The sequence below is a fragment of the Bos grunniens genome, chromosome 27 (genome assembly GCF_055505025.1).
Source record: "Bos grunniens cultivar Pamir isolate PY7600 chromosome 27, Bosgru_T2T1.0, whole genome shotgun sequence".
NCBI lineage: Eukaryota > Metazoa > Chordata > Mammalia > Artiodactyla > Bovidae > Bos > Bos grunniens.
This window is the reverse complement of record NC_141191.1, coordinates 9,433,349-9,459,915: the sequence shown is the minus strand read 5'-3', so window position 1 is coordinate 9,459,915 and position 26,567 is coordinate 9,433,349. Positions and strand designations below refer to the sequence as shown.

Genomic DNA, 26,567 nt, shown 5'->3' with positions numbered 1-26,567 from the left:
AGGAAATTCTCCCTTTATCATCTGTAGAAATGCTTGTTCGTGAGGCCGCACTTGCAGAGATTCCTGGTGGAGAACCCTGAGGAGTGCAGCTGCATTTCCACACCAACCAGGAAATGCCACTTGCCAGTGTAAACTGGGGCCGCATTGTTGTAAGCGGGGCAGCCTCTCTTATCAGGCGTAGGCCAGCGAAAGAGGAAAGTGGAAATCTCAGAAGCGCACCTCTGTAGAGCAAAGCAAGTGCCGTATCAGTGTGGATTGTGTTAGAAGGATGGACATTCTGACTGATAACAAATCTGAGGGGTCCTTTTGCTCTTTAAAAAAAGGAAAAGGAACTGCAGGGCCTTGTAGGAAAGGAAACTGCCAGTGAGCCCAATCTACACAGAAATCAATTTCACACAGCCATAATTCAAGGAAATAGGGCGGCAGGTATGACGTTCATTTTGCTTTTTAAAATCTGAACTTTCTTCTTGGCTACTCTAATATTTTTAAAAACAGCTGGGATTTTTTTTTTTTTTCCTCTCATCTCCCTCGACAAAGCACTTTTGCTAACATGGGAATCTATGAAACCCAGATTCACACTGTGACTCATAACTATTGTTTCCTTTAACTATTCTCACCATCTCGTCCTGCATGGCTTCCCTTTTCTCAAGAATAAAAGGCAGTAATGAGAAAAGCCAGTGCTTTAAAATGTACACTGAACACAGAGTGAGAAATACACTAAGATAAATTCACTAATTTTGCTTCAACTTTTTTATTAAGGCATATTTTGAAGTTCATACATAACTGATTTCAAGTATAGAATTACATGACTCACATAATAAGATGATTAATACATTTTCATTTCTTTTCTCCCTCTTATAGCTTTGGGAATAGAGCTTTAGATTTTTCCCTTATTTCTGCTTTTACTGAATGTATATGCTTGAATCTTTTTGTAGATCTGCTATGAAGATAGGACTTCCCTGGTGGCTCAGACGGTAATCTGCCTACAGTGCAGCAGACCTGGGTTCAATCCCTGGGTTGGGAAAAACCCTTGTTGGAGGGCATGGCAACCCACTCCAGTATTCTTGCCTGGAGAATCCCCATGGACAGAGGAGCCTGGTGGGCTACACTCTGTGGGGTCGCAAAGAGTCGGACATAACTGAGTGACTAACCACAGCTATGAAGATAACGTTTGAATACTTCTTAAATCACAGTGGTAGTGATAGCATTGGTATATTTTAAGAAGTGTCCAGCACTTGAAGAAATAGGTAGTTCCCTATTACTTGTTCATTTGACTCCCAAATTGTAATGGCTATGACTTTGCTGCTGCTGCTGCTGCTAAGTCGCTTCAGTCGTGTCCGACTCTGTGCGACCCCATAGAGGGCAGCCCACCAGGCTCCCCCGTCCCTGGGATTCTCCAGGCAAGAACACTGGAGTGGGTTGCCATTTCCTTCTCCAATGCAGGAAAGTGAAAAGTGAAAGTGAAGTCGCTCAGTCGTGCCCGACTCTTAGCGACCCTATGGACTGCAGCCTACCAGGCTCCTCCATCCATGGGATTTTCCAGGCAAGAGTACTGGAGTGGGGTGCCATTGCTTTCTCCGGGCTATGACTTTAAGAATGATCAATAAACAAACAGTGATGCTTGGGTTAACTCTAAAAATATAGACACCTATACCTTAATGGCTCCTTGTAAGAGAGGCAAAAATGTGTAATTTTAAGTCTTATGATGGAAAAGTAGAAATCAAAGTGTCTTTCTAGTTGTCAAATCAAAATGTCTCTAACAGAAGGAAGACACCACGATAGGATATAGACACACACGGTCATGGTGAGGAGGAAGGCCTGCCAGCCCCTCCCAGCCTCTTTCCTGGAACCATACCCAGCATCTCAGCACCAAGCTCTGCCTGTGTGAGCATCTATGCTTTACCTCCATTTATTCTGTGCATCGTTAGCAAGTGTGTCCTAAAGCCATTGCTTCATGCCTTGATGTTAAGCCTTGTTGGCTTAAAAAAGGTTTCATAGGAACACTCTAGTTTCAGAAAGAGTGGAAAACCTGTAATCCCAAAATGAGGTGATGGGTAGCCTGGAGTAGGATGATAGTAGAGAGTCCAGCTTCTGACCAGAAACCTATCTCCACTTTCAAGCCCAATTTATAAGTGATTGACAGGTGGTAGAGGGAAATACTAATAAACTGTCCAATGTAGACAAGCCCCTGGTTCTGACTGCCATTCTTGTTTTAAGCATCTATCCTACATTTTCAGCCACCTGAAATAGAAACTGCATTTGCAAGACATTTGGAGAAAGCATAGTAACATATAAAGTTTTACTTTCAATTAATTCTGTAAATAACAATCATCACAGTATTTCAAATGAAAGATAATTGTCACATTTATATACAATATATTTCACGGTGAGGACTCATTTGAACAAAACTTTCATATCACTAGCCTTGTAGTGTAAATTCAAATTCAAGACATCTCTATTGCATTTTGAAAATGGTCCTGAAAAATAATAAACTACAGGGACCTAAAGCCTCCTACAGCTGGGACGTCTCTTTAAAAGTGCAGATGTGGGAATCTGGGAAGGAGACGGTTTATTCACCTCCATTGTACCCGTCTCTGGCACTGAATATTCAAGTTCATGCAAAAAGTAGTGTGTGTGTTTCGCTGGGCATTGATACTGTGATAGCAGTTGTGATTTTTCATGGGAACACGGCTGCAGAGCAAGTGCCAGAAAAGCTCATCAGTGTATCTTGGATGCTAGCGGCTCATTAGTGCAAGGTTCTCCCAGGAGCACGCATCTCCCCCTCCCCCGATTCATCCTGCAGTTTGCGTCTTGTCCTGGACCTTCATTATCATTTCCATGATATTCTCTTGCTTCTACCTTTGTTATCATTTGTTCCCTTTCCCACATGGATGGCCTAGGTTAGAGAACTGAGTACCTGGTCACTACTAAGCTGAGGGAGGTCCCTAGATGTCCAGTGGTTAGGACTCCCAGCTTTCACTGCCCAGGCGCAGGCTGGATCCCTGGTCTTTCTCACAAGCAAGGCCGCATGGCAAAAATAAATAAACTTGAAAAATAAAAATTTTTAAAATGTTTTACAACTTTAAAAAACTGAATGAAGTGTGAGTCCAGGAGACAGGAGAGGACTGTTCTTGTAAATTCTGACATATGCATCAGTAATGTAACATTTAGGGTATCACTGGGGCCCATGAGGAAATGCCTAGTATAAAAAAGATCTTTGCTATCTATTCTGGATACTACTGTTATATTGTAAAACTTTGCATATCAGATTTTCAAAATTGAATAGTAGCCTATTTCCCTATTCAAATTACTAAACTGTACTATTTTTTTCCATAAAGTTATTGAATAGTTGTTCAGTATCCAACTTGGTTTCTTCTTTTCTGAATTTTATTAGTTTGGCATCTCTTTGTCACTGATTGTTTCTGTGTTTCCTGATGAATAGCTGCTGTTTAATGGACACTTTCAAACTGGCTTTTTGTATCTAAAAACTGCATAAATTATATCCGAAGCCAAAAATTTCTAAATAAGTAAAATGAAGAGAAATTGGGTATTTTTTTGTTTCTCTGGTTGCAAATGGCCCACAGACGAGGAGCTGAACCAGGAGCAGAAGCAGGTTAAGCTGAGCCCCCACCTCCCACCCGGCGAAGCACCCTCCCTCAGAACCCGTCCATCAGGAAGCACCATCACCTAAGAACATAAATGCCTGCACTGAAGCTTAGCATCCAGTCCAGCTGTTCCAACAGACCAATTGGAAGTACAAGAATCAAAAATAGGCTTGCAGAGAGATGATCTCTTCTCCCATAATAAATTCAGCATTTGCTGACAAAGAAAGACTGGCAATGTCTTTCCCTTTAATGAACATACTCGGAGGCTCACCCACTAATCCCTATTAAGAGGAAAAAGTAGACTTAAAACACAGAGGTAGTTTGAGAAACAGGATACATAGACTCCTGCTTGCAATATGTATTTAAGAGGCACTTCCTTACTTTGAGAAACTGAAGGAAACTTTACCTCTTATACAGTAAGCTTGTGTTACTCCAGTTTTATAAAATCAGCTCCAGTTACCAAGCCCAAAGCCAGCGTGAATGTAATGATTATTTGTTATTGCAGCAGGAATGATTAAAAAGCACATTGTTTTACACATCTGCACAGACACATTCTATGAACTGCATGAACTGCATTTTTTATTCTAAACTTTAGAGTAAAATCACAGCCTTACATTGGCATCAACGACAGATTTGTCCTCTCTCGTGAACCTACAAAGTATTTTACCACAAAGGCAAATTTAAATTCCCTACATGTCTTCCCTGTTATTTTTGTTTTTCCCCTTCATTTCCCAGTTACACATTTTGGAGCCTGTTATAGACATTTTCTTTTTAATTAAATAAGAAAATAAAAGTTCATCACTGCTTGAGTGCGGTGATGCCTCGAGTCCCTGATAGACGAATGGGGAGAAGGATTATTGTTCCAGTTCAACAAACATGTCACTTTGACATAATAACTAAAGGTGATTTCAGCTGGTCCTACGCAGGTGAGACGAAACATGGGCTAACGAAAGATAATGAGTGACATCTGCTGGATAATAAGGGAAATGAAAAGAAAAAAAGTCGGCTATGTAAACACTTTTCAACATCCTAGAACCCAGTAACAACATAACAATGCTGGCATAAGTCCTTGGGAACAAAAGGGTAATGGGGTGTGATGAGAGGAAATTCGAGGTGTAATTCTATGCTGTTGTATTATTTTGGGTCCAATCAAGGTAGCTTCAGCCCCAGAGCAACTGTTATAAACACGGTGTTTCTGTTGCCTTTGGTTTGCTACACCTCATCATCCATTTCTGTCATCTGCAGCTTTCCATCAGCTTGACTCAGGCTGGATCTGTGTAAGCAATCAAATGAGCCTTGCAAATCTAGGGCCAAGAAATTCATCCGAACCATCATGAGAAGGGTCAGAACATAGCTCAGCCTCTAAATGGACAGATCCATGATGTCAGATATTGCTCATTCATCCCTTAAGTTCAACTTATTTTTTCTATTTTAAAAACTATTTCTTAATGAGGTACCAGGATCTCTCTTTATTAAGAGCCTACCTGTTGTTACATTTAGGCTGTCCTGCACCTCCATGCGGAGAAGGCAATGGCACCCCACTCCAGTACTCTTGCCTGGAAAATGCTATGGATGGAGGAGCCTGGTAGGCTGCAGTCCATGGGGTCGCTGAGGGTCGGATACGACTGAGCGACTTAGCAGCAGCAGCAGCACCTCCATGCTGTAGCTATTTTAACTCCTATTATAGAGAAGCTGGGGGCTTTGCAGGTAGCTTAGTGATAAAGAATCTGCCTGCCAATGGAGGAGCCACAGGAGATGCAGGTTCGATCCCTGGCTCAGGAAGATCCCCTGGAGAAGGAAATGGCAACCCACTCCAGTATTTTTCTGGAGAATTCCATGGACTAACTAAAGAATGGACTGGTGGGCTACAGTCCACGGGGTCACAGAAGAGTCAGACATGACTGAGCACACCCACACGTAGCGAAGCTGAGTGTCTGAGGTTACACAGTCTGTAAGGGAAGAATCTGTCGTTCTTTCTTCAGTTCTAGATGACTCCTAGGTCTGCCCTTTTTACTATACAAGCTGATTTGGGGGACACAGTGTTTTTTGTAAATGCCAGCACCAATGCCATTTCATGCATTAACTGTACAACTTTCATTAAAGACAACAGATAACGGTCCATATACACTGACCAAAGACCTTGATTCTTTACTCATAATTTGGTTTTGCCTTTGAACACTGTTTACAAGCAAGTGTTTCGTCAAGACCTGAAGGCCAGTCAAGTTGTACTCAGCATCTTTCCTGTCTTTCTCAAGTGCATTTTTAAATGTGCTCTGGATTATCAGTTTCTTGATTTCTAAAGCAATGGATGTGGAGTAGGTAATTCTGAAGGTCTCTCCCAGTTGTGTATTCACAGAACAGAAACCCAAACCAAGTTGCTGGTTTCCTTCCTTTTCTACAATCAAACACCCACAGAATCAGTAATCGAAATTACTCTTCAGTCATTGAAAGAAGTGCTGTTTGTTTTTTCAAACTTTTATTTTTGTTTACAATGTCTAATGACAACTCAAATGAAACGATGCACTCAAAGGTAGTCTATTTTTACTCACAAGCACAGGCTTTCAAGGTATTTTCTTGCCCGATAAAAAAAAATTGAAAACACAGCCCCTATTCTTTAAGTTATCTGAAAACTTCACTTTACCCAAAGAGGAAAATAGCTACAATCAAAACTCACAACACATGTAAAAATGACCCCAAAACTACATTTTTTAATAAAAGATCATTTCTATGAATTACAGTAAAAATATCAAATTATATCACCCTAGCTCCTTAAGAAGTTAACGGGGTTTTCAAATTTCCTGAGGTTACAATTGTGATTATTTTACTTCTACAATGAATAAAAGTGATCTTACTACTTCTTTGATTGTGAAAGGGGAAAGTAACATAATATAAATACCTTCTATAATTAGTTCAATTATTGCTTTAAAAGATACAGCAGGTTGACTCTTAAACTCACTGGCTCCACCTAGTGGAAATAAACCAGAAATGCTTGTTTTCTTTTGCAGTTCCTCTCAGGTTCCAGCAACAACTAAGCCAGCCTCATCTTCAAAGGATGGTGGGAGACTTCCTGCAACAGGTATTTCTTTGCAACAAAAATGTTATTTGCTTGAGAATAACTTAAACTCCCATTTATGGAATATAGAAAACAACTTATAAAAACATAAATATCTAATTATGAGCTATTATTCTTAATAACCAGTCTCTCATCATATCAGATGATCCTAAGTCACCCCCAAGGTCTAGGGTTCTACGGTTTATCTCTCTTGCCTAATGCAGGATGTCACAGGGAGCCATCAATAAGCCAGTCTCGGTTTTTCTGTCTTCATATAACTCCACGTAAGGTCAGAGATGTAAATTGAGAAAGGCATGGAGGACAGGCTTTGCCAGTTCATTCAAGGCCTGCCTGATCCCATATAATCCCTTCACTTAAATGTCCAAGAGTTGTGATGACTTGAGGCTTACGAGATCAGACAAAACTTATTTTGACTTGCCTCTCAAGTTTCATGATTACTGGCATCTCAGAGCCTAAGAGTGAGCCAAGAATTATTCTCAGAACAATATTTACTTTCTGAAGACAGCATGGCTTTGCCCCAAAACCCTAAAGGCGTTTGCTCTGATTCACCCGTCAGAGCCCTCTTTGGGCTCTCCCAGCACCCCAGTCAGCTGCAGACTCAGGAAGCGCCCCTGGGCCCACTAGGACTTTGGCAGAACTGCCCACAAAGCAAACGGGGTGAACTGAAGGCTCTTCTTTTATTCTGGGCCCCATTCAAGTCCATCAGCCTTTGACTTACCAGGTGATTCAGCATTTGGGTTGGAGCAGACACCACAACAGGGTACATGCTGCCTCCTGAACCCAATATGACAACATATGAAATGTTTAAAAATAAAAGATGGACCTTAATAAATGACCAAGAGACTTGAAGGGGGGGGGGGGTTAAAGAAATTATAAAAGGACAAAGTAGAACTTTTACAGCGGTAGTGGGCACAGGGGGTCGCCATCCGCCTTTAAAAGTGAAATTCTATCTCCACCCCAGATTTCTGATCTCTAGACACTTCACAGTAGAGTGGCAGGTCCCTGAAATCTATGGGAAAGAGACTGCCATCCTCTGGTATGCATGTACATTAATAGATAACCTGCTCATAGAATTCTGTCAACACGATGGCCCCAAAGTTCTAAATCAGCATTACATTTTGTGAGATGGGGTAGAATTAGGCTCCCTGCTCATTAAATTATAGCAGAAAACAAAGCATTTATGCCAAGAGACAAGACAGTAAAATCTACCTGAGCTTTTATAAAAGCAAAGTTCTGACGTTCTTTTATTAGGAAAGAGAGAAGGGGGGAAAAATGTGTTTACCAAATTGATCGCTCTGTATAAGCTGCTTAGGAGTTTTCTTCACCAGCAAAAAGAAGCCTCAGCTTCCGTATTGGGATCATCTTGCACTGCTGCTGCTGCTAAGTTGCTTCAGTCGTGTCCGACTCTGTGCGACCCCATAGGCGGCAGCCCACCAGGCTCCCCGGTCCCTGGGATTCTCCAGGCAAGAACACTGGAGTGGGTTGCCATTTCCTTCTCCAATGCAGGAAAGTGAAAAGTGAAAGTGAAGTCGCTCAGTCATGTCTGACTCTTCGCGACCCCATGGACTGTAGCTCACCAGGCTCCTCCATCCATGGGATTTTCCAGGCAAGAGTACTGGAGTCGGGTGCCATCGCCTTCTCCACACATGAGACTCTAAAACACTCCTGCAGCCATTCAACCAGCCCCCAGATGAAGTGAACACACACAGTGTCACCGTGCCTAGCTCTTAGGAACATATATGAAAGCTCCAAGGGAAGGAGGAAAAGACCAGTGAGTTAAAACCTAAATGTGAGCAGTAATCAAACCCAAAATTCAGAATTTTCTGGAGGGCAGAGGTCCACAGACAGCAACGCATGAACTGTGGGAGACCTGTTACTTGTTTTTCTCAGTTCTGCTACCAGGGGGCACCAAAGCTCCACTAATCCGCAAAAGAGGCACATTTGAGAAAAACAGCGCTATGGTGGATCCGTTTTCTACAGCTTTTCCTAAGAACACATCTGGCCAGGGGGAAGAACTTCCACTTCAGGAGGGTAAAATAGTTGGACACAAAAGCTTCTTACTATAAAAAAAATAAAATTTAAAATCAAGAAACTAGGAAAACTGTATTGATGAAAATTGCTTCCCTCTCTAGTGATTTATTTATTTATATTAGGGCTTCCCGGGTAGTTCAGCTGGTAAAGAATCTGCCTGCAATGAAAGACACCCTGGTTCGACTTCTGGGTCAGGAAGATCCGCTGGAGAAGGGATAGGCCACACACTCCAGTATTCTTGGGCTTCCCTGATGGCTCAGCTAGTAAAGAATCCACCTGCAATGCGGGAGACCCAGGTTTGATCCCTGGGTTGGGAAGATCCCTTGGATAAGGAAACAGCTACACACTCCAGTATTTTGGACTATAGTCCATGGGGTCGCAAAGAGTCTGACACGACAGAGTGACATTCACTTTCAGTTCTTTTAGTAATTTTATAGGTTCCACTGAACTTAAAATACATAATGTAGAATATGAATGTATATATAGAAATTTTCATGACTGGATTGTATTAAACTCTACATAAAAATACACATATGAATATACAGAAAAAACAATTCTCCTGTGCCATCTCACTAAATAAGTAAAACAGTTATGCACTGGATATATATTTTCTTCTTTCCCCTATTCATCATAAAGCTTGTTGGGCCTAGGTGTCTTTCTTCTATTAAGCATTTTATTTTATGTGATTTCTAGCCAGGGGTACCTGACTCCTTTCCTGTAGTTCACCAGAAAATGTGAGGCGAGCGTCACACAGTTAGGATAGTAACACATAGTAAGTGAGTAGTAACTAGCATCTGTCCTGGTGGTGGACATTGTACTGGACTTTGGAGCCAGCCTATCTTCATCGTCCAAGGTATTACTTTGTGAAATTTCAACTGCAATTTTACGTGTGTGACAGGAAGGTACTGATAGAGAATGAATTCATTACAGAATGAAGCAGGGCAAAGGCTAATAAAGTTTTGCCAAGGCGAGGGTCATAGCAAACACCTTCTTCCAACAACATAAGAGAAGACTCTACACATGGACATCACCAGATGGTCAACACCGAAATCAGATTGATTATATTCTTTGCAGCCAAAGATGGAGAAGCTCTATACAGTCAGCAAAAACAAGACTGGGAGCAGACTGTGGCTCAGATCATCAACTCTTTATTGCCAAATTCAGACTTAAATTGAAGAAAGTAGGGAAAACAACTAAACCATTCAGGTAAGACCTAAATAAATTCCCTTACGATTATACAGTGGAAGTGAGAAATAGATTTAAAGGACTAGATCTGATAGAGTGCCTGATGAACAATGGACAGAGGTTCGTGATATCGTACAGGAGACAGGGATCAAGACCATCCCCATGGAAAAGAAATGCCAAAAAGCAAAATGGCTGTCCGGGGAGGCCTTACAAATAGCTGTGAAAAGAAAAGAGAAAAGCAAAGGAGAAAAGAAAAGATATACCCATTTGAATGCAGAGTTCCAAAGAATAGCAAGGAGAGATAAGAAAGCCTTCCTCAGTGATCAATGCAAAGAAATAAAGGAAAACAATAGAATGGGAAAGACTAGAGATCTCTTCAAGAAAATTAGAGATACCAAGGGAACATTTCATGCAAAGATGGGCTCAATAAAGCACAGAAATGGTATGGACCTAACAGAAGCAGAAGATATTAAGAAGTGGCAAGAATACACAGAACTGTACAAAAAAGATCTTCATGACCCAGATAATCACGATGGTGTGATCACTCACCTAGAGCCAGACATCCTGGAATATGAAGTCAAGTGGGCCTTGGAAAGCATCACTACGAACAAAGCTAGTGGAAGTGATGAATCCCAGTTGAGCTATTCCAAATCCTAAAAGATGATGTTGTGAAAGTACTGCACTCAATATGTTAGCAAATTTGGGAAACTCAGCAGTGGCCACAGGACTGGAAAAGGTCAGTTTTCATTCCAGTCCCAAAGAAAGGCAATGCCAAAGAATGCTCAAACTACTGCACAATTGCACTCATCTCACACACTAGTAATGCTCAAAATTCTCCAAGCCAGGCTTCAGCAATACATGAACCATGAATTTCCAGATGTTCAAGCTGGTTTTAGAAAAGGCAGAGGAATCCACTGGATCATCAAAAAAGCAAGAGTTCCAGAAAAACATCTACTTCTGCTTTATTGACTATGCCAAAGCCTTTGACTGTGTGGATCACAATCAACTGTGGAAAATTCTGAAAGAGATGAAAGACAGACCACCTGACCTGCCTCTTGAGAAACCTGTATGCAGGTCAGGAAGCAAGTTAGAACTGGACATGGAACAACAGACTGGTTCCAAATAGGAAAAGGAGTCCACCAAGGCTGTATATTGTCACCCTGCTTATTTAACTTCTATGCAGAGTACACCATGAGAAACACTGGGCTGGAGGAAGCACAAGCTGGAATCAAGACTGCTAGGAGAAATATCAATAACCTCAGATATTCAGGTATGCTCAGATATGCAGATGACACCACCCATATGGCAGAAAGTGAAGAACTAGAGCCTCTTGATGAAAGTGAGAGTGAAAAAGTTGGCTTTAAGCTCATCATTCAGAAAACTAAGATCATGGCATCTGGTCCCATCACTTCATGGCAAATAGATGGGGAAACAGTGGAAACAGTAGCTGACTTTATTTTGGGGGGCTCCAAAATCACTGCAGATGGTGACTGCAGTCATGAAATGAAAAGACGCTTACCCCTTGGAAGGAAAGTTATGACCAACCTAGACAGCATATTGAAAAACAGAGATATAACTTTGCCAACAAAGGTCTGTCCTGACAAAGCTATGGTTTTCCCAATAGTCGTGTATGGATATGAGAATTGAACCATAAAGCTGAGCGCTGAAGAACTGACGCTTTTGAACTGTGGTGTTGGAGACTTGAGAGTCCCTCGGACAGCAAGGAGATCCAACCAGTCCATCCTAAAGGAGATCAGTCCTGAACATTTATTGGAAGGATTGATGTTGAAGCTGAAACTCCCCAATACTTTGGCCACCTGATGTGAAGACCTGGCTCACTTGAAAAGACCCTGATGCTCAGAAAGATTCAGGGCAGGAGAAGAGGACGACAGAGGATGAGATGGCTGGATGGCATCACTGATGCAATGGACAGGAGTTTGCGTAAACTGGGAATTAGTGATGGAGAGGAAGGCCTGGTGTGCTGCAAACCATGGGGTTGCAGAGTCGGACACAACTGAGTGACTGAACTGAACGAGACCCATGGCCTGTCACAGGTTGCTATGGAGATCTTTTCTCACCAAATATGTCTTCCTGGAAGGGAACTGGTCAACAGGACTTGAGTTTTAAGAATGGGTCTCTCTGGCCTCCTGGACATCTGACCCAACCAGATAATGAAACTCACGTTTTACCCTGGAGCATTACTCAGTTGTGTCCATCTCTGTGACCCCATGTACGATGACCCACCAGACTCCTGTCCATGGGATTCTTCAGCCAAGAAAATGGAGTGGGTTGCCATTTCCTCCTCCAGGGGACGTTTTTCTTGGCATTAATAATGACTAGTGTTTTACTTCTTGACTCTGTACCTGGATAAATCGTAAAGGTAGGGCTGAGAACTCCCAGCTGACCTCTTGTACTGTCCCAGAAAAATACTTTGGTTTAAAAAAAAAAAAAGAGAACTAACTTCGCCTCTGAATCCGATTTTCTCTTGAGGGAGTATTTCTATCATTGCGGTTGTCTTGAGTTCACTGGGGAACAGAGAATTGTAAACGACAGGACTCCCACAGCTCAGTGGGCTCGCAGGGTGGGCCCAGAAGCCATGAGTGTGACGGAGGGGGACATACCGCGCCATCAAATGCAGTCACCTGTCTAATCTGACCCGTTCGTTTCTTCATGAGCTCAACCAGCATCTTTAGAGTATTTAAAGTCAGGTCTGTGTAGTTAACTGTCAACTGTTATTTTATCTGTCTTCTCGGTTCATGTCCCATTGCTCTTATCAGAAGTCTGGCACTGGGGGAACTCAGGTCTTGGCAACAGGAGCGCAGTGCTTGCCTGGCCTGGGCAATGTCCAAGGTACGAAAGGAAGGAAGAGTCAGATCTAAAGTCACCGGGAGCTCAAGAGTGACAACAGCAGTTTTACGAAGGAGCACACTTACCTGCAAAATAGTCCCCATGGTCTGGCCACATTACAGAGACAGTGACTTGGTTCATCATTAGTATTTATTGGGCGCCTATTTTGTGCAAAACACTGTGCCAGGCCTTGGGGAAAATACAAAGATAAACCCACAAGACTGCCCTCAAAGAGCTTACAGTCTAGGGTAGGAGCAGTCTCTGGAGATCTGCTAGGTGTGACTAACCTCCCCCACACCTGCCCCAGAAAAAGACAGAGAAAAGGAAAAAAGAAAAAAACTCAAGTTTACTAGACTTGGTTTCATCCATTTTTAGTTCAGCAGCTTCACATTAAAAAAAAGCATCAATCGGAAAATCTTTTAAATGCATACCTTTTGCTTGTAAACAAAATTCATTTTCATTAGAAAAACGTTGTTTATTGCAATTAAGAAAAGCCTCAAACGTTTCTTCAGTATCGACATGAATGTTTTTCTTATGAATTTAAAGTAAACAGTTTCCCAAATTGCATCAAAACATGCAACAGTTTTTTGAAACAGATTGTTTTAAACCACGGGCAGTCACATAAAAGGTACATAGGCTGTCTGCTAAAAGCAAGGGAGGCTTCTGAAATGGACAGATGTTGACTATCAAAATTCACAGCTTATGGTTTCCCCCCCATAAACTCATTTCATGTCAATTCAAAGTATTATAAAGCAGCCCCATTAACCTGTAGCCCAAAGATCTGAAGCTTTAAGGTTGAGATGGTTCTTATAGCCTTAAAGCCTCTCTCAGTGCTATCACTAGGCTGGCCAGACCCACCAAAGAGCTGTAAGATAATTACAAAGACAGAAACTCAAAAAAAAAAAATGAAACTCAAATTAACCCCTTTTCCTATTACACCATAAAGGATTTCTGGTCTCTGGTTATCTTCCTTTAGGCACAAAGAAACCCAATGTAATCAATTGTGGGGCATGGAAAACAGATATATGTGCTGGTCCAGGTTAAACCGCAGGAGAAAAGGAACATGGGAGCACACTAGAGCAGAGTCTCACAATTCTTCCCCAGGATGATCCCAGGACTTTCTAATCCAAAGTGTGAAGCCTTCAGTCTTGTGGAAATGCAAGACTTTTGAAAACACTGATGCTAAGGTAGACAATGTTATCAACTGAATACAGGTCCAACTTTTCATGCAGTTACAGTGGACTTACAAAGATGTGCAAACCCAAAAATGAGTTCCTGAGAGGAAGGTTTTGTATTCCCGTGTTGGATCATCCTTGTCCTGAGCAGTTTCTCTTTCAAATGAAAGCAAAAACTCTTATTGTGCTAGTGGGCCTTTCTACTCCCCTTCCTCACCTAACTCCAAAAAGGGGGTGAGCCTGGACTGAATAGTAGCTGGAGTAAATTTCCACATTCAAGTGCAGCAAACACAGATCCAGGCGTCCAGAGGCCTCTGAATGTCTCAGCTGGCCCTGGGTCTGCCCTGGGCTGCAGGCCCACTGAGAGCACCCTCCTCAAGGAGCACACACCCTTTCAAGCTTTGATGCCGACAGATGTTAAGTTTGTGTCTAGTATTTGTACAAAAACTATACAAAAAGTTAAATCTTCTGGGTGCAAAATCTAACAGAAATAAAGTCAGATCAATATGAATTATATGTTAATTCATCTCAGTCACCTTATTACATCTGCCCTCTCATTACTAAGGTGCTTTTCTGTTCAATCGGCCAAAGAGATACAACGAATTTTACAGATGTGTATGGTATAAAAAAATCACTATTTAAGTTAACTAGTCCAACTCTTGTCATTTTACAGATAAAGAAACGGAGACCCTGAAAAGTTTAATGAAAAAGCTGCGAGCCAAACCCAGTCTAGTATTCATGACACTGTACCTCTGGCCTCCACAGAACACATGCCCTTACAAGCCAAGCTGTTCCAGGCAATGTAAGTAAATGGAGATGTGTTTCTCATGACAAACATCAGCCACTGGTGTAAACGATGCTTAGAAAACATTAGCCCTTTTTGGTTACTGCTGACACTGTTCCTGCAGTGTTTGGTCTAGCTTTTAGGGATGATTGATCTGCAGTTGCTTCCTTTGAGGATATTTATTTGTCCACTGTAGAAAAAAACATGATTAAATATGATTATATAATCAATCTCTAAATTATTTTTACATACGTTTGGATTCTTTTACTTTTAATGTGAGAATTAATTTATGCAGAGAATGAGTGACATATTACCTCTATATAAATTGTTGGCAACTTGAAAATCAGTCACTTTCATTTAGAAAAGGAACTCTTCTAATAGAAAGGGCGTCCAGGGTAACAAAAACTGTATTAAAAATTACAGAAGTGAATTTTGACTAGTCTGTCATCTGAGGTATAGAAGAAAGGACATGCTCAGAGAAAGAGATCTGAGTTCAAGGGTCAGTGCCCTTCCTTGCTGGCTATGTAATAACCTGGAAGCAATCCAATCAACTTCTGGGTCAGTTTCTTTATCTTCAAAGAGCTAACATTTGCACTACCTACCTCATTATATTATTGAGAATCACATACAGTCAAATATACGTGAGTGCTTGTAAATAGAAAAGCACACCAACAATATTGATTATTATTACCCCAATAATTATTAAAATGTGGACCTAGAAAAAAATTTAAATAATTACCACTCTGTGGCACTAAGCATGCTCAGGAGAACAAACTCAGAGAGTAAACCATGCAAACATTTTCAACTTTCTATGGCAATGTTAAAAAAAAAAAAAAAAAAAATCACACAAAGATATAATACCAAGGAGCTTTTTTTAGAGAAAGCACTGAAAGACACAGACTTAAGTGACTTTAAAATGATTTGAGAATGATTTACTGCATATAAAGAGGTATTTAGTCTTTAGTGGAGAAAGCTGCTAGTCACCTGTCAGAAAAACAAGCATTTGGGCATTCCTAAGACAAATGGAATAAAATTCCATCATGTTTGGCTGTTTTGTAAACCAGGCTTCTCACTAGTATTAATTTTTCCAGTATTGAAATATACTGTAAAAGAGATGAAAGAAGATATCTGCTTCCAAATCACATCCAATGTGAGCCTGCATGAATGCAAGGCTTAAATAGAGTTCTCCCGACTCCACAGGCACCTCAAAGTACTGACTATCCTTCAGGAGCACTCATATTCCATCCAGAATGATGGACATACAACAAAGACTTCAAATACAGGTATTTCACAGAAGCTTCTGATGTGGCTGTCTCACTCTTATAATACTCCACTCTGGTGGCCTTTGTTTGTTTTTATTTGGAAAATTAGGTAGTACATTAGTCTTTCCCTTCAAATATGCCTTCTGATGTTCATTCTTATACCAAAAAAAAAGTTAACGCAAAACAAATGAAGATGCAAGGAAGAGAGAAACGAGATACAATTCATTAGGTATAAAAATATGTTGTTTCAAATTCAGAATAATTTAATAACTCTTCGTTATTTCATATGTATCTGGAAATGGGACAGATACGTGTCCTGATCCTGTCACAAGAGGTAGAATTCCAGCATTTGGTACGACATTCCAGGACAGGGTTAAAGTGACATTCCTATTTCCCCTGTAACGAGACATCATAAAGAGACGTCAGCAGAAACATTTGTAGTTCAATAAAAATGTTTTAATTCAAGCATTGTGTATCAGATACTTTATGTTTTAACCAGCTCTTAAGTGGAATTCTAATCTACAAACACATTTTCTCAAGTCTTTTGAAATCTCAGACAATGCTGGAAAACCCCAGCATTCTCACTGTAGGCTTCCCGTAATGACCCACCTGAAGTTACTTAAGCATCACAGGCAAGCCATCAACCAAAACGCTTAAATATGTAAAACGCAGGAAACACAAACACATTTGAGCTAGAAACCAGGGTGAAATGATTTGAAACTTAATTCTATCATTATCCACATGGGCAAACCTGAATTGATCAAAATCTCTCAATGCTGGAAAATTTTTATCTGCAAAAATAGGTTTGGTTAAAATAGCTCTTCCTTAAGATTCTTTCCAAAGCTGACCCACAGAGACTAGAGCCAAAGCGGACCCAAAAGATCATTCTAATTCCTTCATTTTGTACAAAAAGAAGCTGAGGTTCAGAGAGGTTAAGTGAACCAAAACCAGGAACCTCAGTATCAAATCCTGGACCAACAGGCTGCTTCCTCATTCAGGTTCCCTGGCAGTTCCTCTGACAGCCCTACAGGAGCCCTCTGGGGATAACAGTCCCACCTCAGGATCAGCAGCCCAGGACGCTGCACTGCTGAGAGCAGAAGCCCCAGGCCCTCCCAGTCTGACTATTCAGTTCCCAGAAGGCAAGAGAGCCGAGCGCTTAGGCTCCGGCTTGCACAGCACTGTTTCTGCTCAATCTTCCAGTTCAGAGCTAAGTAAAATACTTTTCTTCTCTATCAACTTTTCTTTTTAGCCTGTAACATTTTTCTTTAAAAACACATCACGTCTTTCTCTCCCCTTCACATAGCATCGCATGTAAAAAATGACAAAGGGTTGCTCACTTGAGACCATTTCCGTCATCAAAGAAAAAATACTTTGTTTTCATATCTTTTAACAGCAGCTTCGGATTATCACCTCTCAGAACAATCTTGTCCCAAAGGACAACCTGGTTCAGAGCCTGCATTAAAATAAAAATTAATTAGATAATTCAATAGAAATTAGCATCTCGGTCACTTCAGATGTATTGGTAAATAAAGTCTTATTTATATGATGAATCTCACTTTGAGGGAACTGTTAAAATCTTAAATCAGACAAAATGATACAAGTGGATAGACACAGGAGTCCAACCTCTCCTGGACAAGACTCTTCCCTAAGGAAAATCACCTCTTTTGCTAAGACAACCCTATTATTTAAAGCCCTTGAAACTCAATGCAAGGTTTTAGACTTATGTGCTCTTCAGAGCAAGATCCTAGGAGAAACAGAAATTTCGTTATGGTAAAACCCTAGGAGTCAGACAATCCTTTCAAGTCACTGCTTTGACAGATCACAAACAAGTTTGGGAAATTAAGGACATGAAATGGAGAAAAAACACATCTGTAAAAAAGACAGAAGCTACAAAAGAGATAGTTTTGTTAGTAGAGTCACCATCTCCATGGGCTTGTGATTTTTACTAAATTACTCAGATCAGATATTTCAAATATATAAAATTTATATTCTTTCCTAGAGAATGAGGCTTTAAATAGCTACAAAAATACTTCCACACATGTACTTACATTATTTTTTGTTGAATATTCAGCTGATAAATAAAGAAACAACTGCTTAACATTCCAATCAAATATATTTTCTAGATGTAAATAAATTAAGGAATATATAAATCACAAAGCAGCATACAACTTTAAAAAGATTTTAGTTATTCTTAAATTGATCATTCATAGCAATATTGATACTAAAATTAAGATAAAAAAGAGGTGGCCCAGAAACATACTGGTCCACTAATAAAAACATATAAAAGATAATACAGTGTAAAATCCAGCTCATTCCAAAGTCAAAAAATATCAGTGAGATTAAGAGCATCCTTCCCTGCTCCTTTAAGCATTACTACCTGAGATATTTCAATTAATAAGAAATTAGCCAAGAAATAAAAATTTAGTTTTCCGGAAAATCAACCCACTAAGTCTAAAAGAAAGAGGACCTAGTATATTAAACATACCTGATGCCAATGGAGTTCTGAGTATCACCAATGATCGCAAGGCAACCTCATGTTATGCAAAAAAGAATAGGCTCAAGTAACTAAACCAAGTAAACTGTACAAGTTGAACTGAACTAAACCAAGTACAGTAAACTGTACATGTTGTTTATGGACACATGCCAGTAGAGATCAAAATGTCTCAACCCATGATGTGCCTTATAAAGTAAGAGTATGAACACCAATTTGGTTTACCAGAGTGAAAAAACTCACCAGGATTAATTACAACACTAGCAGCACTGAGACCCGGGTTGGGAAGGTCTCCTGGAGCAGGGATGGCAGCCCACCTGCCTGGAGAACCCCAGGGACAGAGAAGCCTGCTGGGCTACAGTCCATGGGGTAACAAAGAGTAGCACACAACTGAGCGACTAAGCACAGTGGCACTAAGAAACGAGCTGAGTTAATGTCTGGATTTCATTCAGCATCATACATTAAGTCAGTCATTTCATTATATCCATTTACATGCTAAGAGGTTCATGCTCATGACATTCCTCTCTTGGATATGTGTGTCCACTAAGAATCACTATTTTAGAATTGAAGTCTTGGATATCTCTTTATATGGAAAGGTACAATTTCAACTTTTAGCAGCCATGTTAAAGAGAATCTAAACTACAAATGATGAAGCTGGGAATATATAAATATAATAGCTCAAATATCAGGAAGTTTCACTGTAATTGCCCAATACACAAAATTCCTACTTTTACACTAGATCCAAACTCCCTTACTAGCTTAAAAAAAAAAAAAAAAAAGACATGAAGACTTAATAGTAGAAGTCTGCCACAGAACTTTTCTGATGGTGTATTCTATTTCCTTAAAAAAAAAAAAAGTGCCTAAAGAATTAATTACTAGTCTACTTCTAAACCCCATAATTTATTTTTAAAAAAAAATGAAATTAAAAGTAATTCCAGGGTAGTAAGGGGCATGTCAGGTAAACTTCCCAGGTACACAATCTGCTTCCAGTGTTCAGACAGCTGCTTTACACAAGTACAGACAATTCAGTCTCCATATTCAATTTTAATCCTGGGGTCCTAAAAAGGCAGGTGAGATCCTAGAAGTGGCTGGGAAGAATATTGCTAAAATAGTAATCTAAGCCCCTAAAAGAAGATTAAACTGGCCAAAAAGGAGTCAAAAGGTGGAAATTCAAAATAAACCTCCATTTTAAGTAATTGCTTTCATTGTTAAGATTTCTCTTACTATATAAGTACTTATAAAAGAACTATAAGGCAGAATGCTAGCACTTTTAATAATAATCATCTGATAATGACCTTCTGAACCACAGCACATGCAATTCGCTTTTTTTAACATATGCTTCTTTCTGCTATCACAAAATACTGACATATTCTTTGGGAGTGTACATGAAACACTGCATCTAGGTAGGCTGAGTACTGCTAACATCCTTCCTCCTTTAAGCTAAATGATCTAACTTTATTTTCTTTCTGAAATCCAGACTCAAAACTATTGTAGCTGGAGTGCGTTGCCATTTCCTCCTCCAGGAGATCTTCCCAACCCAGGGATCGAACCCAGATCTCCTGCATTGTAGACAGGCACTTTACCATCTGACCCACCAGAGAAGCCCTAGATTTAACTCATGAATCTATAAATAAGTTTTCTCAAGGTGTGAATGAGGGGACATTAACACGATTATACTGATGAAAACACAAGCAGAGAAATTTCCAAGGTTTGACTGATAACGGTGGATAAACATTTATTGCCCCCCCAGTCATTGAACAATATGATTATACAAGCAATGAAGAATATTTTTTCAAAAGGATATCAGCAGTTATATCAAATGTAATGAATCCCAAATCACTTCTTTCTCTAGGTCCAGTGAAGTCTTCTACATTTTTTCTAGAAGCAAAAAACAGTAAGTTTCACCATCCTTCAAACTTAACAGCATACAAAATTCACAAAATTCCTTACATAAGTGAAAGACGGTCTAGCTGTACCCCACAAACAAGTAAAAATCAGAGAAACTTGTGTATCAACAAACATTCTAATTCACTATTAAAGCAGGTCTTCAGCTATTTCCATTTAACTTAAAAGAATCCCTAACAAAACCCAGAGGGAGATAAAAAGTGCTCAAAGAATGTGAAATATTTTATGTCAAGTGATCTGGAAGAAGGGGAAGAAGAAATTACATACGACTATAGGGAAACCAAAACAAAATGAACAATTGCTATTTATTGAGCGCTTACTATGTGTCTCTGTCAGGTCCTATGTATTTTTGACAATCATCTCAATGCTCAAACATGCCAATGGGTTGGGTGTTACTTCCACTTCAGAAAAAACCAAATGAAGACCAAGGAAGGTAAGAAGCTAGCTCCAGATACCCAGGAGCTAACAGTTCAGGATTTACCATGAGCCACGCTTTTCTAAACTCTCCCAGAGCAGACAGACTCGGGAGTTCCAGCCAGGGTCTATCTTCATGTAAAAAAAAGCAGTTGCTAAAAAACATCAACATAGGCAGGGGAAAAAAAAAAAAAATAGTGGGGGGATAGCTATCAGATGACCAGCTGGTCCGCATTTCCGACTTAAGAAATAAAACGAAGGTTGAAGACGAGAGAGCACTTGTTGAAAGATGGCACAGAGAAGAACGACAGAAGAACCAGGGAGTTTAAAAAAAAAAAAAAAGTGCTACGAATCGAAGAAGAAAGTCCCGGAAAATAAATCTTAGCATTAAAAAAAAAAGCGGAAGGGCAATGTCATTTTAAAACTCTACTTGGGAGCATGTTTGCAGACTGTATTCAAGCCGCATGGCCCTTCAAAAATTTTTAAATTCAAAGCACGCCGTCGCGCAGCGCCGGGGTGTCGCGTCCTACCCAGGCACCCTCACCCCTCCGGCCCAGTCGGCAGGCACCTTCGACGGCTGTAGGAGCAAGCAGACCCCGGGGAGGTGAAGGGTCGGGGGTCGAGCGGCGCGGACACCTGGCGGGTTAGGGGTACGAGGCCGGGGGGTGGGGGGCGCGCAGCGCTGTCGTGGGGCTCCCTCATTGGCCGCGCGCGGGCGCGGAAGTGAGGAACCGGAAGGAAGGGCGGACGCCGACCCGAGCAACGCGCCACAAGAAAACTGAAGAGCGAGCCCGCGAAGGCGCGGCGCAGGGGGGCGCCGGGGGCCGACCCGCCCGCTTGTGGGCGCCGGCTGCTTGTGAGGGGGCCCCGCAGCCCGGCCGACCCCCCGACACCCAGCCCGCCTATCCCCGCCCCCCGGCGTCGGCCGCACTCACAGCATGATCCGCGAGACGTGCAGCCGCACCGGGACGCTCCTGTCTTTGAAGGCTGTGGTGATGAAGCAGCCGAACGTGAGCGCCGCCATCACGCTCAGCGAGAAGGCGAACAGCGAGTTCGCCCGCGACAGCACCGTGTTCATCTCGGCCGACGCCCCGAGAACGCACCGCGGCACAGGCACAGCCGGGACCCCGTTCCGGCAGCGGACCGGCTCCCGACGATCCGCGCCGCCTGCGCCGCGCGTTCCGGGGACGCGCGCTGCCGCGGCCCCGCCTCCTTTCCGGTCCCGGACGCGATCGAGCGCGCGCGCCCCCGCTGCCCGGACACACCCACCGGCGGGCCGGGCGCGCGCGGAGCCTGAGAGACTGACCGCGCGCGGGGCCGCCCCCTGTACCGTCCTCCAATCAGCGACGGGGAGGGGCGGAGCTTCGCCCGAGGAAGCTCCGCCCACTTGGTGTTACGTCCCTAGCCCGGCCCGGGTCTCCATGCCCATCATCCTTTCTCCGCCTCTTAGTCAGCTTGGGTGGAACTGTGGCTTCCTAGGTGCTTAGGTTCCGTTATTTTGCGTTTAAAACCAGCAGCGGGGCAAGATCGTTTGGTGCGTGTCCTGACGGGTCGCGTTTGAAAGCAGCACTTTACAAAGCGCCCGGTTTTCCCCTTTGTCAAGCCTGATAAAAGTTAGAACATCAGCTTTTGGGGAGGGCGTGGGGCACAAAATTATCGGATAACTGAAAGGATGACCTCACTGGGCTCTCAGGATCAAAGAAGGTGATCGCTGTGGAACTGCTATGCCACACAAAGGATAGTTTACATTTTTATAAAATATATAAATTCATAGCGTAAATTTAGCAAGCCATCAATATATAATGGCCCTGAGAGACCGTAGGGTTCAGACTGCCAATCCCTGAGCTTAAATAAACTACCGTCACCTTTGCTGTTAGCAGCTAAGGTGGGTTTTCGTTTTGGGTTTTGTTTTGTTTTTTGTGTGTAGTTTAAAAAATAGGATTCAATGAGCCCAGTAATCCGCTCAAGTTAACTTCTTAAAAAGTTTTGAGTCCATAAACTAAGAGTGCGAACACCTGAGATACCTGCAGACCAGAAAATGATACTCTGACCCTATTGCTGTTTGACCTGATCAGTTGTTGAGCCCTTGTTTCTTTGTACTACTCAGTAATCCCTCAATTTTCATCCAGCCATACAGTTAAAATTCTTCTTAAATGCCTAGTACAGCAGGCTCTAAGAGAACAGGACTAATAAGACAAAGCCCCTGCTGAATTGAAGTAGGGCCAAGTAATGAAAACCAAACAAGCTTTAAACTAAAGAGAGATCTTTAGCTAAGTTTAAGCCCTAAATTTTTATGTTCCAGGCAGCACAGTAATTAAATGAAGCAATGATTTGTTGAACATCTACTGTGTTGCACATGATACAGAGATGTCTGTGTGTATAATATGGATATCAAAGAAGTATCTATTACTTCTTTATTGAGAAGTTTTTTTTTAAACATGAACGAGTGTTGAATTATTTTCAAATATATTTCTGTATCTTTGGATGTGATCATATGATTTTTCTGGTAGCTCTGTGCTATAGATGGAATGTTTGTGACCACCTTCTCTCAATTCCATATGTTGAAATCCTAACTCCCAATGTGGTGGTATTAAGAGATGACCTCTGGTAGGTGAGCAGGTCAAGAGGGTGGAACCCTTATGAGTAAAATGAGTGCCCTTCTAAAGAGACCCCAGAGAGGTCCCTACCCGTCCCTTCATGTTGTGAAATGGTAAGAAGACTGCAGGTCTGTGAACCAAGAAGAATACCTTAAAAAGTTAAAAATCCATATGCAACTCTTATCATTCTATCTTAGTAACTTGCAAAAAGGGAATAAGGAAATATTTGAATTCTTCATATCCTTCCTTTGAAAGGTCTATTCTGAAGGAAAAAAACTGTGTAAATGGAATTTATTAGATTTTAGCTTCTGGATGCTGAAGTATGTTCAATTTTTTTTGCACTAATACAGTCTGAATCCTTATATTGGAAGGAAGTAAAAAGTACTATTCAAAGGATGCGAATATACTACTAAAACCAAAGTTCGTGAAGCACAAATTCTGTTTCTGTGGTTTAATCATTAGTTGTAAGAGTCAGTCATAAGTGTATGATATTCTAGGAACAGGTGGGGAAGCAAAGAACCTGTGATCTGGTATAAGATCCGTTAACAGGCGCTGAGTAATGAGCTTGCCAGGTGCACTGATTTTACCATATAGGCAGGCAAGACCCACTGCCCCAAAGACAGTTGTGGTTCTGGTGAAAATCAACATACTATTTGAGTTGTACACGAACACTTTGGGTGTCTTTCTGCTCTTAACATTGCTCGTTTGTGTAAAACACAGTATCAGTTAGTAGTTGGTGATTTTTGTGACAAATTTCCTGTGAAAGATCCCAAGTGATTCCTAACACCAAGTGATTCCTGACACCAGGTGACTCTTAACACCAATATCCCTGGAAGAAAGCAGTGAATAGATCCTGTCTTGCTTCTTTTCTCAAATAAATATAAAGAGAAAGCAAAAGTTCAGTCAGTCTACAAACTACATTTCTTCCTTTCCATCTTCATTGAGGCTTTGGATGTAGGTGTGAATCTAGAGAGCGACCCACATGACATTTGTACTTCTCTTTGGTTCAGAGGTTTACAGTAAATGTCAGTTTAGCTATTCTCATATTCCATTATCTGAAAAGTTGCTTTCTATCATTTGATATCATTAAAGGACATTTTTATATGAAGTGCATATTCAACTCACACAATACTCTTTGTTCAGTCAATGCATTATGGGAATTAATAAGATAATGCACTTTAAAGCTGGCTTCCCATTTGGTACAGTGGTAAAGAACCTGCCTGCCAATGCAGGAGATGCAAGAAATGAGGGTTCAATCCCTGGGTCAGGAAGATCCCCTGGAGTAGGAAATGGCAACCCACTCCAGTGTTGTTGGCTGGAAAATTCTATGGGCAGAGGAGCCTGGCGGGCTACAGTCCATGCAGTTGCCAAGAGTCTGACACAACTGAGCAACTGAGTGCGCGCACACACACACACGCACATTTTAAACTTACTTGGAATCGATAATATTATATATATATAATATAATTTCCATCGTTTCTATTACCTTATGTATATAATTTATAAATCCAATATTTGTATATATATGTATTAGCTAATATATTTTTATTCTTAAAATTAATAGTTTATTATTAGACTATTCAAAACAAAATATAATTCTTTGCTTAACCAACCATGGTAAAGAGTAGGAGTCTATTTTCAGTTCAGTTCAGTTGCTTAGTTGTGTCTGACTCTTTGCGACCCGGTGAATCGCAGCACGCCAGGCCTCCCTGTCCATCACCAACTCCCGGAGTTCACCCAGACTCATGTCCATTGAGTCAGTGATGCCATCCAGCCATCTCATCCCGTCCCCTTCTCCTCATGCCCCCAATCCCTCCCAGCATCAGAGTCTTTTCCAGTGAGTCAACTCTTTGCATCTCATGCGAAGTGGCCAAAGTACTGGAGTTTCAGCTTTAGCATCATTCCCTCCAAAGAAATCCCAGGGCTGATCTCCTTCAGAATGGACTGGTTGGATCTCCTTGCAGTCCAAGGGACTCTCAAGAGTCTTCTCCAACACTGTTTTACTGGCCCTGAAACACTGGTTTAATGTTTCCATTGTGTTTTTTTTATATCTGATTGTTGTTATTCCAGAGGGATTTTGTGTCTTCAGAAGACGTGCTTTAAAGAAGATGTGTTCATTAACTGCTTTATTCCTGCCTAAGCCAAGAATGTTTGGTAACAAAGAAGATAATCTGTTTTTTTTTTTAATTGAACAATAGCAGGAAAATTCGCTGATACTATTGAAAGGAGACAAATAGAGACTCCTACCAGAAACTGTATTAGATAACCAAAAATCTGCTTTGAAGAAGAAGGATACTAGAACAACCAATGCCAGTCAGCCTAATTCTGAAAATTGCTATGCAGAGAGATGAACTCTCAAACCAAAGCAAACAGAAAACCTTAAGGCCAGCATTCTGAGCTCACCTCCTGAGAATGGTGCCCATGCATGTCCTCACTGCCTCTGATTCATCTAGGAGTAAATTATTTGAAGACCCATTTATAATTAGAATTATAAAAGAAGCATTTCATTAGACTATCAATCCAATGTGTAAATCTGAGGCACTATAAATAAATCTCTCAAGCAGCAACCCTCTCCAGTGAGCTCAAGTAATCAATTATAGCTCCACTGAGAGAGATGCGTTTTAATGTCTGACTTTGCCAAAAAGCAGGCTAACAGCTGATCCATTCCTAAAGACATTAGTGTTGGTTTTCAATCTTTATTCATAAGAAACGTTGTAAGTCAGGCATCCAGAATTCTTTGGTTCTTAATTTTTTTGATTATTTCAGTGGTCCTGCTGCTAAGTCACTTCAGTCATGTCCAACTCTTTGCAACCCTATGGACTGTAATCCACCAGGCTCCTCTGTCCATTGGATTCTCCAGGCAAGAATACTGGAGTGGGTTGCCATGCCCTTCTCCAGGCGATCTTCCCGTACCATGGGGTCAAACTCATGTCTCTTACATCTCCTGCATTGGCCGTTATTTAGTAAAAAATATATTTAGAAACTGAGAACATTGAGGATAGAATAGAGTTTAAACTCCAGTGAAGATTTTGGAACGTTAATTATGGTGGACATCTGTCATTCATGTTTACCTAAATTTTTTTCAGTGCTTTCTCCACATGATAATATCAGCAGTTCTGCACTGTGTGCGTTCTTCTTCCCAGTGCAGAATCCGAAAAATAACTACTTTTCCCAGCACTTTGCTGCCAGGTACGGACA

At 41.2% G+C, this 26,567-nt stretch overlaps 1 protein-coding gene across 2 annotated transcripts; it reads right to left on the bottom strand.

Moving 5' to 3' along the window:
• Positions 1 to 13,068: 13,068 nt before the first annotated feature.
• On the bottom strand, positions 13,069 to 21,961 carry SPCS3 (signal peptidase complex subunit 3). 2 transcript variants are annotated; one of them, XR_015156477.1, is made up of 5 exons: positions 21,708 to 21,961; positions 20,258 to 20,331; positions 18,448 to 18,498; positions 17,300 to 17,415; positions 13,069 to 16,358 (listed from the first exon to the last, which is right to left on the bottom strand). XR_015156477.1 is itself a non-coding variant. In XM_086381000.1 (5 exons), the coding sequence occupies exons 1-5, from the start codon at positions 21,848 to 21,850 to the stop codon at positions 16,226 to 16,228; spliced, it is 543 nt and encodes a 180-aa protein (XP_086237126.1). In that variant the 5' UTR covers positions 21,851 to 21,961; the 3' UTR covers positions 13,069 to 16,225. The 2 variants fall into 2 exon arrangements, 1 of the variants encoding a protein (XP_086237126.1); XM_086381000.1 differs by lacking the exon at positions 18,448 to 18,498 and adding an exon at positions 18,011 to 18,087.
• Positions 21,962 to 26,567: the final 4,606 nt, after the last annotated feature.

Coding starts and splice junctions, on each gene's coding strand:
- SPCS3 (XM_086381000.1), bottom strand. CDS start 21,850: ATGAACACGGTGCTGTCGCGGGCGAACTCGCTGTTCGCCTTCTCGCTG. Junction 20,332..21,707: donor CACGTCTCGCGGATCATGCT/GTGAGTGCGGCC, acceptor TTTTGCTTCTAG/AAAAAATGTAGAAGACTTCA. Junction 16,359..17,299: donor GATGACGGAAATGGTCTCAA/GTGAGCAACCCT, acceptor GTCTCGTTACAG/GGGAAATAGGAATGTCACTT.